Here is a 15,200-nt window from a genome sequence, read left to right on the forward strand (position 1 = left end):
CTGTCAAATGTTTTGAATCCATGATGAACTAAACAGGAGATAGGATGAACTAGGGACTTGTTTCAGAAGCACTGTTTTGTTCTCAAAATATCCTATGGGCCTAGGGAGATTTCCATTCTTAATTGGGACACATAAGGCTGTTCAATTTTTGTACCTCATTTCATCAAACAATAGTAGCATTTATCATCATCCTCTTATGGTTGTCCAGGCGTTCTCTAATCAAATTGGCGATGTAGCAGCCTACCAGATTAATTGCTACAGATGGGGTTCATGGATTTGTGTGGGTTTTGAATTTCTGCGTTTATGAAAGTGACCAGAAGGAAGGGTACTTGCTTTCCCAAATGGGTTCTTTGCATCCTGAAGATACTACTTTGATAATTTTTAAAGTTTGAAACAATCGGTTGATTGTTTCAGTTATAAACGATTTCTGTTAGACTCACCTGATACATAGATGTGGTGTTATTGAGATGAAGTAGGAAAATGGAGGGCTTGTAAGTAATTAAGTGGAGCCACTGATCCCCAAGTGAAACGGCCCAAATGATAGGGGTATAATAATAGTGCACCATATTCCTTAAATTTAATAATAAAAGATCCAAGTGTGCATTCAGCCCTACGCCCCCTAATATTACGTACCCTTTGACTTTCTGCAACTTGTGGGTTCCTACTTCTTTTAATTTATGTGATTTTATTAATTCTCACCCAATACCTAACTCACGTTAAATGATAAGTACTTATTTTCAGAAATTTAAAAAATACCAAACTTTACATTTTACATCTTACAAATTTTAGATAAAATTATACTATTTAACATATTAAATATTTCTAATTAACTTATTAAATATTTTTTAATTATAATATCTCTTGTTAACTAATATAGTAAAATATCATGTTAAATTAATAACAATAATTAAAAAAAAATAGTTTATGCTTTTTTTTATGAAATTTCATTATTTTTTATTAATTTAATAAAATTTTTAATTTTTTTATAAAAATAATTGAATAATCTCTTCTTAGTTGATTTGGTAAATTCAAAATTTTACAAGTTTGAATATGAGTTAAATCTACCAAATCATGATCAAATGATATTAATATTTTATAGAACCGTTGATAACTAGGGATGAACACATTATGAGAGAGAGAGAGAGAGAGAGAGAGAGAGAGCAGCTAAAAGATGGAGATGGAGGGCGAGTTGAAGAACTTCCTCAAGGTCTGGGTTTTAGCTACTACATGCTTATGCTACTGTTACTATATAGCAGCAAGATTACCTAAGGGTATCTTGAGGCTCCTTTCCATCCTCCCTATCATCTACATCTTCATCATTCTCCCCTTCAACCTCAACTCTTTCAATCTCTGTGGTCCTACAGCTTTCTTTCTCGTTTGGCTTGCCAACTTCAAGCTCCTCCTCTTCTCCTTGGATCAAGGTCCCTTATCACCCCCACCTCCCAAACTTTTCCATTTCATCTCCTTAGCCTGTCTTCCCATAAAACTCAAACAAGAAACAAATAATAACACTAACCCATCAATCCATTTCATGCCCAGATTACTTCTTCTGGCGATTAAAACCATCATTCTTGTTCTTGTAATTCATATCTATAACTACAGGCAATTCATTCACCCCCATCTCATCTTAGCTATCTATTGCTTGCACATGTACTTACAGCTAGAACTCGTCCTAGCCATATCAGCGACCCCCGCTCGAGCTCTTTTTGGGTTCGAGCTCGAGCCACAGTTCAACGAGCCTTACCTTGCCACATCTCTGCAAGACTTTTGGGGTCGTAGATGGAACCTCATGGTCACAAGTATTCTTCGGCCCACCGTATACTATCCTACACGCCAGTTTTCAAAGCGCTTATTTGGGCCGGCATGGTCGTCGTTGCCAGCTGTCATAGCGACGTTTGTCGTGTCGGGTTGGATGCACGAGGTCATTTATTTTTATATAACGCGTGTGAGTCCCACGTGGGAAGTCACGTGGTTTTTCGTCCTGCATGGTATTTGTGTAGCTATAGAGGTGGCGTTAAAGAAGGCTGTTAAGGACAGTTGGCCGTTGCACCGGGCAATTTCAGGGCCCTTGGTTGTCGTTTTTGCAGGTGTCACCGCCGTTTGGTTATTTTTCCCTCAGCTAATTAGAAATAGAGTGGATGAGCAGGTTATATGGGAGTGCTCCATTCTGGTAAATTTCATCAAGCATAAATTAAGCTCTTTTTTTGTTTATTGCTTGAGTGTATTTTAAATGTCCTTATTGCCCCCTTAGACTTTACCTTTTTGATCGATGCTAAAGGGATTAAATCCTAATCAAATGAGGGCATAATTGAAATTTTATTTATTGCTTCAAAATAGGTGAATTTACAATTATAACCTTAATGAAATTGGTTTCTTGAAATGTGAAGCTGGAATCTAATTTCTATTAAATGTGAATCTTGTTACTTCCACTCATGGAAATTCGAGAGGGCATTAGCTGTTAAGGATATATACATCTGTGCCGCTGAACATGTGAATCCGTGCTGTTTATAAGGTCATCACGTGATCTGCCACATCAGATTAATTCTGCCTTAAAAAGCGTACGATATGATTAATTAAGAATTTAATATATCTTCTAAATTATTTAAATTCCTAAAACATATAAACGCTTTAACTTTTTAAAAAGCTCAATTAAATCAATTCACTTTATATAAATATATAAACTTGCTTATATTATATTTCAATTAAATAAAATTTTGACTAATTTTTAAATTAAAGAAGAAAATAAAACAATCCAAAATTACTGCATTCTTTTTTTAGCAATTTTTTAAAATTAAAAGGAAATATAAAATGAGTCAAAATATAATTCAAATATTCATATATTTCAAAAAGATTTTATATATGTAATTAAAATATGACTAACTATTTTATATCTCTAAATTATGTATAAAAGTTATATACTATTTTCTAATCTAAATTAGTGTATATAAGTAGGAAGTAAAATTTAATATATATTAAAATTGAAATAATAAATTTATTCTGAATATATATGAATTATATTCTTAATAATTTTATTTTAAATATTATTGTTAATAAAAGTTAATTAGAATCCTAATTCTAATAATTTGATATTATTAATTTATTTTAATTTAGATTAATAGGCATTGGATTTAATAAAGTTATTATATTGAAAATAATTACTGAAATTAAATGTTACTCTATAATTAAGATAAAGTTTAAAATTTTAATTTGGGCTTTTAAATATTATCTCGCTGCACACTTAAGGGTATTTATGTCATTACATAAGAGTAATTATTAATCAATTCTTAACCAATGTAATTAAGACGTTGAAAGTACCATTTTGCCACTCTTAATCCAGAACAAATTGATTAAAGCATTTTTTTTTTTTTTTACATCCAACATTAATTTGTCTCTCTTTATAAAAAGATAAAATAAAATCGGCCTCCTCTTACGTTTTTTCTTTAAAAACAACTCCATACTCCAAACTCCTTACTCTTTACCTTTCTCCATTTGCAAACACAACATCAACGCAACAAACAAGAGCTACTGTGATGGAGAGAAATATAGAGCCGTTTTAATATCATCGTTAAAATTACTATTGAAAAAATTATTTTTTTAAATATATTAATTAAATAATAATTAAAATTAAATTTAATAAATTTTAATTATAAAAATATTAAATAATAAATTTATTTTTTTAAAATTATTTTTTTAATAATATTTAAAATTATACTTTTATTTAAAAGTATAATTTAGACCCTTTAAATTTAATGTCAAACATACAAACTAAAAGTAAATATGAAATTGGATAATTTCTTGTATATATGTATATTAAAACTAAAGTTAAAATATTGACCTAATTAATACATGACCCTTGAACTAATTGTTATTTTTAAACCAAAGCCAATCATGTAATAACCCATTTTTTTTAAATATAAATTTTATATTTCTATACTTTATTCAAATATTATTTTAATATTATCTAACTCAATTATATTTTTTACAATCCATTCATTTATACGTTTCTAATGTTATTCTTAAACATATTTTGTAAAAATTATTTTAAGGTTTCAATTTTAAATATATATTTTTTAGATTTAAACAAAAACATTTTAATATATATATATATTGATTATTTTGGTTAAATAAAATAATTTAAATATTTAGTAGTGATACTTAAATTATAAACTAGTTACATTATAAAGAAATTTAAATAAATGTTATTAAATTATTTTATTGGTTTTGATAGTGTATAATAATAATAATAATAATAATAATAATAATAAAAGAGAGAGAGAAAGGTGGCCATGCAACGTGCATCAGGAGAAAAAAAAAATTAAAAATTAAAAATTAAAATTTCTTGATGGATGCTCAAGAAGCAGCAGAAAAAAAAAAAAATCAAACCATCCTCCAGAATAACCCCTCCTCAACCTCTCTTTCTCTCTCACATATCTCTCCCTCCCTCCCCATTTTTGCTCCGACCAACACCACCCCCATGAATGGTGACTGACCGGCCAGTGACCAGGGACCCTAGGCGACGCTAACAAGACGAAGACTAATGGTGATGGGCAGTGGTAGTGGTGGTTTTTGCTAGAGAGAGAAAAATAGATCATAAACTTTGAATGCTCATATCCAGCTCTCTCGATATCCGATTAGAGTGATTCCAGCGGCTATGAACTCCTGGTAGAGAGCTCTTTCAGATGAGACCAGCCTCGCGGGATTTGGTGGCCGTTTCCCGCGCCGACGAGGAGAGAGAAAAATCAGTATTTCACAACTTTCCAGTGGGATTTCCAACGATCCAATTGTTGGATCGGCCATCCGAGATCACCGTTGGACTCGCAGAGATGAAACCTTCGAGATGGGACTGACCTCACTCTGATCGGACACCATTTGAAAAAGGTGATCATCGGACGATCTAAATCGCTTGGTGAGATTTTCGGACTTTTTCAATTCTCAAAAATTAAAAATAATTTAATGATAATTATTGATAATTTTTGGACTTAATTTAAGTGTGATCGGATTAATGATAGCTAACCGGCCTCAGGACTGAGTTTTTAAGCCGGTTTGGATGTTCGACGAGCTGTCTCAGAAAGGGGTTGTGTTTACAATTGATCATAGCATTTTTAGACATTCCAAATGTATTCTAGATGTCAGATTTGGCATAGGTAAATATGAACTCCAAATTGTTTATTTTTGCCTAATACCTGCTTTAGAATAAAATTCATAAAATATTCATATGTGATTAGAAAATTATGATTCTTATTGCAATAACAAAATTTTTTAAGGACCACGGAACAAAATTTTAGAATTTTTAGAGCTCGTTTGAGTAATTTTTACAGAATGTTAGTTTTAGGGACTAAAACATAATTTTTTTTTTATTTTGTGAGAATTGCCTGGTCTAGAGGGCTCAGGAGGGGTCATGTGATGTTGATGGGATATGGATGTGAGAATTGTGATTTAGAAGTATTATTTAAACTCTTTTGTAGATTAGGTAGGTCCTAAGTATAAGGAAAATTCTGTCGAATTTTCGGCATAAATTAGGGTGTCTTTTATCTCTTTAAAGTCTTGTTTTGAGCTAGTACTAATGAAAATATAATAAAATTATTTAGGTAATCAAGGTCAGCTATCTTCCTCCACCCAACCGCTAAAGTAGTAACTGGTTAACCAGTAAGAAGATATTAATTTTAATTATAATTTTAATATTATTATATATTCAAGGCATGCTCATGCATCACATATAATTATATGTATGTAGCTAAATGCTAGACACATTTTTTTATTGAATTTTCTTAATTGCAAAAATGGATGTGGATATCGCCTTTGAGTAATTTGGAACTGTGTGCGTGTGTCAGCGTGCGTGGGTGTGGTGTGGTGTAGTGTGGTGTGATGGATATGGGTAGGACAGGCAAATCAGCTTCAGCTTATCTCGCTTGGAGCCCGATCCTTGTAACACCCTAGACAAATCCCACATCGGTAAAACACGGGAGAGATGTTGGGTTTATAAGTTGATAGTTCGTAACCACTAGTGACGCGTTTTAAAATCGTGAGAGCTTCAGCCTAGAGCGGACAATATCACTAGTGGGCTGGGCCATTACATTTGTGGTATCAGAGCCGCTCCTTGTGCAACCTTGGGTGATGGTGGGGCAAACCTCAGCGAGGACGCTGAGTCCCATAAGGGGGTGGATTATAACACCCTAGGCAAATCCCACATCGGTAAAACATGGGAGAAATGCTGGGTTTATAAGTTGGCGGTTCGTAACCACTAGTGACGCATTTTAAAACCTTGAGGGCTTCGGCCCAGAGCGGACAATATCACTAGTGGGCCGCTCGCGTGTCCTCTTGGGCGATGGTGGGGCAAACCTCAGCGAAGACGCTGAGTCCCGAAAAGTGGGGGGAGAAAGGTCCCTTAGACAAATCCCACATCGGAAAAGCACGAAAATGGTTTTGGGCTCAAAAAGTAATGATATATAAAATGGGGGAACTAATCACCAGAGGTGCCTTTTGGTGGAATGGCTTGGAGAGTTGGAAGAACTTCAGGGTTAAGCGTGCTCACTTGAGAGAAATCCTAAGATGGGTGACCTCCTGGGAAGTTCTCCATTCCACCTATTGGACAAAACCGTAAGGCCTATGACCAAAGCGGACAATTCCTCTAGTGGTTGGAGTTTGATTGTTACAATCCTTTTTGAGGAAGACAGGGTGAGTATGACTTTGAATTGATCTCGTTGACCCCCGTAATTGGATTATTAAGCGAAAATCCGACTCGAGTTAATCTCTCTAGCAAGTTTCGGACTAAGAGAGTTGTATAGAGGATTAGCTCTCATATATATTTTATTTGATATGGTATATATGCGTGTGAGTGCTCTAAATTATTATTTGGGTGAATATTATTTAAATTTGGTGAAAATTGTTGATCGGTATTGCATTTCATCCTTAGGGATACATTAGAATTGGATAATTATAGAAATTGTTTTTAAAATTGATATCTTACTCTATGAGTTGAATGCTCACTCTTGTTCACTCTATTTTTTCAGGTTTAAGGAAGAGTTCTTTTTCAGAATAACCTGCTTCATTCCTCGCAGGTTTATTAGCAGTTATTTTTTTTGTATTATTGTAACACCCATAATTTTTAAATTATTTATTTTATGGGTATATATTAATATTTTATTTTATTAAAATTTTGGAAAATTATTTGAAAATTTTCAAATTTTAGAAATCGGGTTTGATTTTTCAAAATCAATAAACTTATTAATTTTTACAAATTAATTTAAAGACTACGTGGCAAAACTAAAAATATATTTAAACTTTGCAAATTTTTTTGAGTTTTTTTGGAATTTTTTTTGAAAATTTTGGGCCTTTTTATTATCATAGGGCAGACTAAAAATTCAATTTCGAGTATCCTGAATCGGACCGGCCAAATTGAACCTGATTGAGTCGAACCGATTGAATCCGACCGGTCTTCTTCTTTTTCTTTTCCCTTCTCCCTCGCGTGCCCAACCACCTTCCTTCCCCCTCCTTTTTCTCTCTCATCACTCCTCCCCTTGCTGCCCCACCGCTACTCAGCCCTTCTCTGGTCATCAGCGCCCCGCCTGGATGCCTCCCCGCCACCAGCTGACGCTCCAGGCTGCCAGAAAGTCGCCCCAAAATTCCCTCTGCGCGTGCGTGCCGCTTTAGCTTCTCAGGTCGATTTCGGGCGATTCGGCCACCAATTGGACCGGGTATTGCCCCAAAACTCATCTACACCTCAAGAGTTTTTCATAGACACCAAGAGCATAAAAATTCATCAAGCGGTTTGTCCAATTTTTGACCGAGAAGTTTTAGCTTATTTTAACTTTTGGGTTAGATTTCTCAAAAACCATGAACCCCATGAAAAATTCGAGAGTACTGGAGTGCTCCCCTCGACGAGAGTTTCACGGCAATACCCATTTCAAAATTTTTTGACTCCGTTTTTCGGTGGGTCCCACGAAATTTCATAATATTTTTTCAGGCATTAAATGAGCTTAATAAATTTCGTAAAAATTATATACTAACTCCCGTGGTATGGGATTCACGAAGGTACATTCGATTCACGGAAATTCGACTGTTGATTGGGTCTATATTTTCGGGCCGGACAGACAGGTGGTCGAGGCTACTTCAGAACCAAGTCAAGATCATAGGCTACCCCACCATTTTTAAACGTCCTGGATACGTTTCCGTTATCAGAATTGGCATAGGTCAGCTCGAACCCTAAGTTTCCTTAATTATTTAGTTTCGGGTTTAGATTAAAAATTTATAAAATAATTGTGGATAGTTAGAAACTTATAACTCCTTTTGTATTAGCTTATTAGTATTGCTAAGGACCGCAGAGCAAAATTTTAGAATTTTTAGAGCTCATTTGGGTAGTTTTTGTAAAAATGGTTAATTGTAAGGACTAAATTATAATTTTCTAAAACTGTGGTTGTTGACTGTTTGGATGGGCCATATGATGTGATTAAGATATGGTTATGTGATTTTAGACATAGAAGTGTATTTTGAACCTTTTTGCAAGTTGGGTAGGTCTTAGGTATAGGAAAAACTCTGCCGGATTTTCGGCATGACTTAGGGTGTTTTTGGTTCTTTTTAAACTTGTATTGAGTCAATTATATTAAATAATTATAATAAATTTATCAGGTGAGCCAGAACAGCCTTCCTATTCCGCCCAACCGCCACAGTAACATCGGTTCACGTCTTTGAGTAAAATATTGATTTTAATTATAATTTCAATATTATTATATGTTCAGGCATGCCCATGCATCACTTATAAATATATATTTATGTAGTTAAATACTATGCGCATTTTATATTGCATATTTATTTGAAAAAATGCTATGGATGTTGTTTTATGATAATTTGGAGCAGTGTGCGTGTGGTGTGTGATATTGGATATGAATAAGACAAGTAGATGTGGCTAGAGCTTGACTTGCTGGGACCCGATCCTTTTATGGATAAGTCGGGGTAGGCACGACTTAAGATGATCTCGTTGGCCCCCGTATTTGATCTATTAAGCGAAAGTTCAGCTTTAGATGTACTTGCTGACAGAGGCTGGATTAAGATAGCTGTATAGGGGATTAGCTCCCATATATGTACTGTTTGAATATTATATGGGTGTGCGAGTACTCCAAATTACCTTTTTATAATTTATGATGTGATTTTGTATATGAAAACTATTAAGGTGTTGCATTCCACTCTTTAGGATGCATTAGCTTTAGATAGTTATAGAAATTATACTTAAAATCAATATTTTACTCTTTGAGTCAAATGCTCACTCCTGTTTACCTTATTTTTCCAAGATACAGGAGATTTTTATTGAATTTTAACCTGCCTCTCTCCTTCGCAGGTCCTTTAGTAATATCTGTTATGTTTTGTATAACTTTACTAAATTCTAGAATTCCGCATGTGTTAGAAGTATTTTATTTGACTTGGGTCTGTAATATAATATCGTGTTGGATCTGTAAATTTATTAGATGCATGTATGATTGGATTGGATGAGGGAGCTGAGTTCCAATTTGATTTTATGACATGATGAGTATGTAAAGAGTGAGCTGAGCTCCCCAAATTGATATATATTGTGTTTGCAGGTTGGGTGAATCAAAAACTCCACGTTGAGTGGTCCCTGTTATGGTCAGACTCTGTCTGATTGAATTCTTGAAATTGGGCTTATTATGGGCCTTAGGATTGAGTTAAGAAATAAGTAGGCTTACTATGGGCCTCGTGGGCTTTTGGCTGGCCCAGGTCCTAGTACCGGTCCGGCTCATAGGTTGGATCGTGACAATTATTATTATTTTTCAAAATTGTAATATAGAATTCCGCATGTGTTAGTACTAGTAATAATCTTGTTAAGCACTATGTAATATTTTATTTTATTTTATTCACATGTTGGGCCTCAGTTTTTTGCTTTAATTATGAATTTGGAGAACAATAAGATTTATTGTGGGCTTTAGGGGCTTTACACTGGTCCAGGTCCTAATGTCAATCCGGCCTGTGACATTGGGTTCTTCTGACAAATTAATACATGAAATAATTTGCACAATGGCAGCGTAAAATTTGGAGAGCAAAGAATCGTGATTGCCTTCCTCTGCCACTTAAATTATTAATATACATATACAAATAAGAGAGAGAGAGAGAGAGAGAATTTTGCAAATGAAGAAAAGAAAATGATGACAGAAATTGAGGGAGAAGCCAAGAGGTTTATAAAGGTATGGGTCTTATCTACAACATGTCTATGCTATTGTTACCATGCAGCAGCAAGAATTCCCAAGGGTGTTTTGAGGTTTCTCTCCCTCCTCCCTGTCTTCTACATCTTCATCATCCTGCCCTTCAATCTCACCTCCGTCCATATCTGCTGACTCACAACATTCCTTCTAATTTGGCTCACCAACTTCAAGCTCCTCCTCTTCTCCTTGGATCGTGGCCCCTTATATCCACCCCCACTTAAACTTTTGGCTATCATCTTTCATAGCTACAATTACAGACATTTGATGCACCCTTATATCGTTTTAGCTCTATATTGCTCGCACACATACCTTGAATTAGAAATTGTGCTAGCCATAACTGCTAACCCAGCTCGAGCACTCCTTGGTTTCGAGCTCGATCCACAGTTCAACTAGCTTTACCTTTCCTCCTCACTGCAAGACTTCTGGTGCCACAGGTGTAATCTCATGGCGACAGGTATTCTACGCACGACAGCATACTCACCCACACGACATTTCTTTAAGCGTAAAATTGTTAATCACCCTTTTTCTGTAGGATAGATCGTATATATATATATATATAAGTCCTTCGATCGGAATAAATAAATAAATAAATAAATTTGTATATTATTATTATCAAATATGTATAATATTTGCCCATGCAATGCATATATCATCCTTTCTTCTTTTGGAAAAAGCTTGCTGAATTTGATCTCCAGGGTTCTAAAACGTAGTTTTATCCAAGAGAAGAGGGTTTTAGATCTTTGCAGATTGGTGGTCGGGCATTATTTCCAAAGGAAGTCAAATTGATGGTAGAAATTTGCAAATTGCTGCTTTCTTATGTTGGTATATATGGAAGAGCCGCAATGCAGCAATTTTTCAGTCAAAAATTCCTGATCCTATGGCACTGTTCGCAAAGCTCAGAATGAAACTGAAGATTGGCATTCTTTAGCCTTTCCGCAATCTCATTCTCCGCTAAAAAATCAACTCATGGCTTCTCAGAATCCAATTTGGTCCCCTCCTTCGCAAGGCCTATGGAAGCTAAATGTGGATGCTTCTTATGACAGCAAATCAGGGAAGGTTGGGTATGGAGTAATTATTAGAAACTATAAGGGCTGTTTGGTGGATGGCTGTGCTGCTATTTTTACTTGTTTATCTCCTCTGGCAGCAGAGGGTATGGCTATTCGCGAAGCCCTCCTCGTTGCTTCTAGGAGAGGTTTTACTGCAGGAGTGGTGGAAACAGACTCACACCTAATGGTGCAGTTGTGTTCTTCCTCGGGGGAGAATGCTCCTTGGGAGCTTGAAGTGGTCCTTCATGACATTAAGTTTCTGTTATCTTCATATCCCTCCTTATCTGTTGTTTATGTTGCTCGAAGAGCAAATTCTTGTGCTCACTGGGTAGCCAACCAAAGTAGAATAGGAAGGCTTGTATCTAGGTGGGTTGCTAATCCCCCACATCAGCTTGCTATGCTGTTGGCTCAGGACTTTCCGTCTTGCTTTGTTTCTTGAATGATATTTTATATTTATCAGTTAAAAAAAAAGTTCAATCAATTGATCGCCATCAAATGGGAACAAAAATTTTATCGCCGTTGCCGGGGATCGAACCCGGGTCGCCCGCGTGACAGGCGGGAATACTCACCACTATACTACAACGACAACCATGCAAGGTTATCCCTTGCTACAATAATTATTGTCTATCTTTTGCCGTCATGAGTCTGTCGTTGATTCTTGTACGCAGTACCCAAAATTCGTTCTCTATTATTCTCACCTTAAAATCCTATCTTCAAAGAGATGGTAAATTGGTGACCGAGAGTAGAGCACATAAAAGAAGCTAAAATGAAGGGTGAAACCAACAACTTAATCAAGGTATGTCTCTCAAGTTCTGCATCTATTCTGTACTGCTATTTTATATCATCCATGATCCCCAAAGGCAAGTTTAGGCTTCTTTCTCTTCTGCCAATCATCTTCCTCTTCATCCTCCTCCCTCTCTTCTTATCCTACCTATCTCCAAAAGCCATCACTTCCTTGTTCATCTCTTGGTTAGCCAATTTCAAGCTCCTTCTTTTTGCCTTTCATCAAGGTCCACTTTCACATCACCCGCATAAGTCTTTAGTCCAATTCATCTCCATGGCTATCCTCCCCATCGAAATCAAACAAAATGAAAGTTACCCTTCTTCCCCAGATCCACCAAAGCCAATAAAAAATTCATCTTCAAAACCTCCCAGATTACCTCTCAATTGGCCAACCAAAGTTTTGCCTTTTACCATTTTGGTTAGTTTTCATGGTTATAAAGATCATATGCATCCAAACATGGTTTTAGTGCTACACTGTTGTATGCTTTATTGATTGGTGGACATAATTCTTGGAATTTCTAATGCATTGCTTTACACTATATTAAATATGGAGCCACAACCACCGTCCGATGAGCCCTACTGCTCAACATCATTGCAAGATTTCTGAGGTAGAAGGTGGAACCTCATGGTAACAAATGTACTACGCCATACGGTATACAAACCCGTAAAGTAATCTTTGGAAACATGGCTAGGCCAGCGGGCTCCACTGCCGGCCATTTTGGCTGCTTTCCTGGTATCTGGTATTATATGCATGAGCTGCTTTTTTACCAGATGACACGAGTGCGTTCCACGTGGGAAGTGACCTGCTTCTTCATCCTCCATGGGGTGTGTGTGGTTGCGGAGGCTGGTTTAAAGAGGTTGTTAGGTGGCAGATGGCAGTTGCACTGGGGGGGTATCAGGACAGTTGCCAGCTGGATTTGTGATGGTCACTGCCAAGTTGCTGTTTTTTCCACAGTTAATTGGAACAGGTGCCACTGATGAGGTCATCGAAGAATGCAAGATGTTATCCATTTATGTGAAGGGGATGATAATCTAAATACTCGAGTTCTAATCACAAAACAAAAGTCATTGAAAATCATATCTCAGAGTCTCTTGCTTATCGCATGAGAAATTGAACTCAACTTTTTCGGATTTAGGTACATTTCTTGATTACTTGCGGAGATGCCTGACAAGAGGTGACTTGGTGCCACGACCGATAAATGTGGTGTTGTGAGCAAATTGCCAGAGAAGGAGATCAGTGAGTATGACAAGAGCTTTTAGCCTTCAATTTTTACAAAACAACTGATTGATTGGGCAAGTGAGTTGAACAGACATGCTTAAGAGGACGAAGCAGTTTGAGAAGTGACTCACGACTGCAAAGAATGATGGAAGCGTGGGTGATCTTCACTTGCATAAGCAAAGAAATGGAAGGAGTGGGTCGATAGACGAGAGGGAGGGACAAGGGGAAACAACATCTTTTTCTTTATTTATTTTTATTTTTCACATCAACCTGAGCAAGCAGGTCCAGGGTGCATGTCAGCTACTTCTACAATTAATTTGATAAAAGACTTGACTAGAAAGTATAATTGTGGTGATTTAATAAGTTTATGGATGGATTACAAAAAAAAAAAAGCCAAATTGTTAATAAGTTAGATGATGTTGTTGATATAATATACATTAAAAAATTAATGTCAATATAATAAAAGTATTATTATTTTACATGTCGAAACTTTGATAATGAAAAAGTTAAATATTTTTATTTTTGTCAATTATAATAAATTTTATTTAATTCGTGTTAATTAGTGCCATTTGACTAATTTTGAGCTAACTTAAAAATATAATATGATATTATTTAATATAATTATAAAAATTTAATATTATATAACATAGTATAATAAAAAATAAATTTTTCTATCTCTTCATTGATATTTTCTTAAATGAAAAATTATTATTTAGTCTCTGTATTTTAATAAAACTATTTAATTTCTGTATTTTAAAAAGTATATTATTTAGTTCTTGTAAAAACTTTCATTAAACTATTTAGTCACTCCATCAAATTTTTTATTAGTCAATATTGGTTAACTTGCTATTTAATCTCTTTATTTTAGTAAAACTAATTTGTTAGTCTTTATATTTTGAAAAAACACCTTAGTAAGTCCTATAATTTGACTTTATTAACTATTTAGTTCTATAATTATTTTTTACACATAATTACTCTAATTCTCTTCCTCTCATTATAACACCCCTAATTTTTAAATTTATTATTTTGTAGTAAATATTGATATTTTATTTTATTTGAATTTTAGGAAATTATTTGAAATTTTTGGATTTTAGAAATCGGGTTCGATTTTCCGAAAATATAAACTTTGATGATTTTTAAAAATTAATTTAAAAACTACGTGGTAAAACTAAAAATATATTTAGAGTCAATGAATTTTTCTGAGTTTTCTAGAATTTTTTTGGAATTTTTGGACCTCGTTTTCGGTTCCAAGGCAGAGTAAAAATTAAAAATTTTGTATTCTGAATCGAACCAAACCGGATCGGACTGATCGAATCGGACCGGCCTTTCTTCTTCCTTTTTCTTCTCCCCGCGCGCGTCCCGACCTTTCTCTCTCTCTCTCTCTCCTGTTTTCTCTCCTCTCCCACCCCAGCCTGCCGGCCAACCGTCTCCCCTGCTATCCCAGCCCGTCGACGCACCTCCCCAGCCGCCCCAGCTCGCTGGCCGCCGCCTGGAGAGCCAGCAAGCGTCGCATGAAGTGACGCGACGAGCAAGCTTGCCGCTTCGTCTTCCCGGCCGATCCGGCCACCATTTGGGCAGGGTATTGTGTCTAAACTCATCTACACCTTGAGAGCTTTCCATAGACACTAAGAACACCAAAATCCATCGAGCGGTTTGTCCAATTTTTGTCCGGGAAGTTTTAGTCCATTTTGATTTTCGGGCTAGATTTCTCGCAAACCGTGAACCCCACGAGAAAACCGAGAGTACCAAAGCGCTCCACTCGTCGAGAGCTTCGCAGCAATATAAATTTCAAAATTTTCCGATACCGTTTTTCGATGGGTCCCACTGAACTTCGCAGTGTTTTTCCGAATATTTAATGAGCTTAGAAAATTCTATAAAATTTATGTGCTAACCCCCGTGTTGTGGGCTTCGTGTAGGTATCTTCAATTCGCGGAAATTCGATAG

The 15,200-nt window shown here is 35.6% G+C and overlaps 2 protein-coding genes, 1 non-coding gene and 2 pseudogenes across 3 annotated transcripts; 4 read left to right on the forward strand and 1 right to left on the reverse strand.

Annotated features, from left to right (window-relative positions):
- Positions 1-1,115: 1,115 nt before the first annotated feature.
- Positions 1,116-2,380, forward strand: LOC110665194 (probable long-chain-alcohol O-fatty-acyltransferase 1). Its single transcript, XM_021825206.2, has one exon. The coding sequence runs from the start codon at positions 1,172-1,174 to the stop codon at positions 2,228-2,230; it is 1,059 nt and encodes a 352-aa protein (XP_021680898.2). The 5' UTR covers positions 1,116-1,171; the 3' UTR covers positions 2,231-2,380.
- Positions 2,381-10,148: 7,768 nt separating this feature from the next.
- LOC131179209 (probable long-chain-alcohol O-fatty-acyltransferase 1) lies at positions 10,149-10,753 on the forward strand (annotated as a pseudogene).
- Positions 10,754-11,174: 421 nt separating this feature from the next.
- LOC131179386 (uncharacterized) lies at positions 11,175-11,693 on the forward strand. Its single transcript, XM_058146212.1, has one exon. It carries the CDS (start codon positions 11,175-11,177, stop codon positions 11,691-11,693), a length of 519 nt encoding a protein of 172 aa, XP_058002195.1.
- A 75-nt stretch (positions 11,694-11,768) lies between these two features.
- Positions 11,769-11,840, reverse strand: TRNAD-GUC (transfer RNA aspartic acid (anticodon GUC)). The gene has a single exon. It is a non-coding gene; the product is annotated as a tRNA-Asp (tRNA).
- Positions 11,841-11,864: 24 nt separating this feature from the next.
- On the forward strand, positions 11,865-13,625 carry LOC110665192 (probable long-chain-alcohol O-fatty-acyltransferase 1; annotated as a pseudogene).
- Positions 13,626-15,200: the final 1,575 nt, after the last annotated feature.

Source organism: Hevea brasiliensis, chromosome 4, assembly GCF_030052815.1.
Source record: "Hevea brasiliensis isolate MT/VB/25A 57/8 chromosome 4, ASM3005281v1, whole genome shotgun sequence".
NCBI lineage: Eukaryota > Viridiplantae > Streptophyta > Magnoliopsida > Malpighiales > Euphorbiaceae > Hevea > Hevea brasiliensis.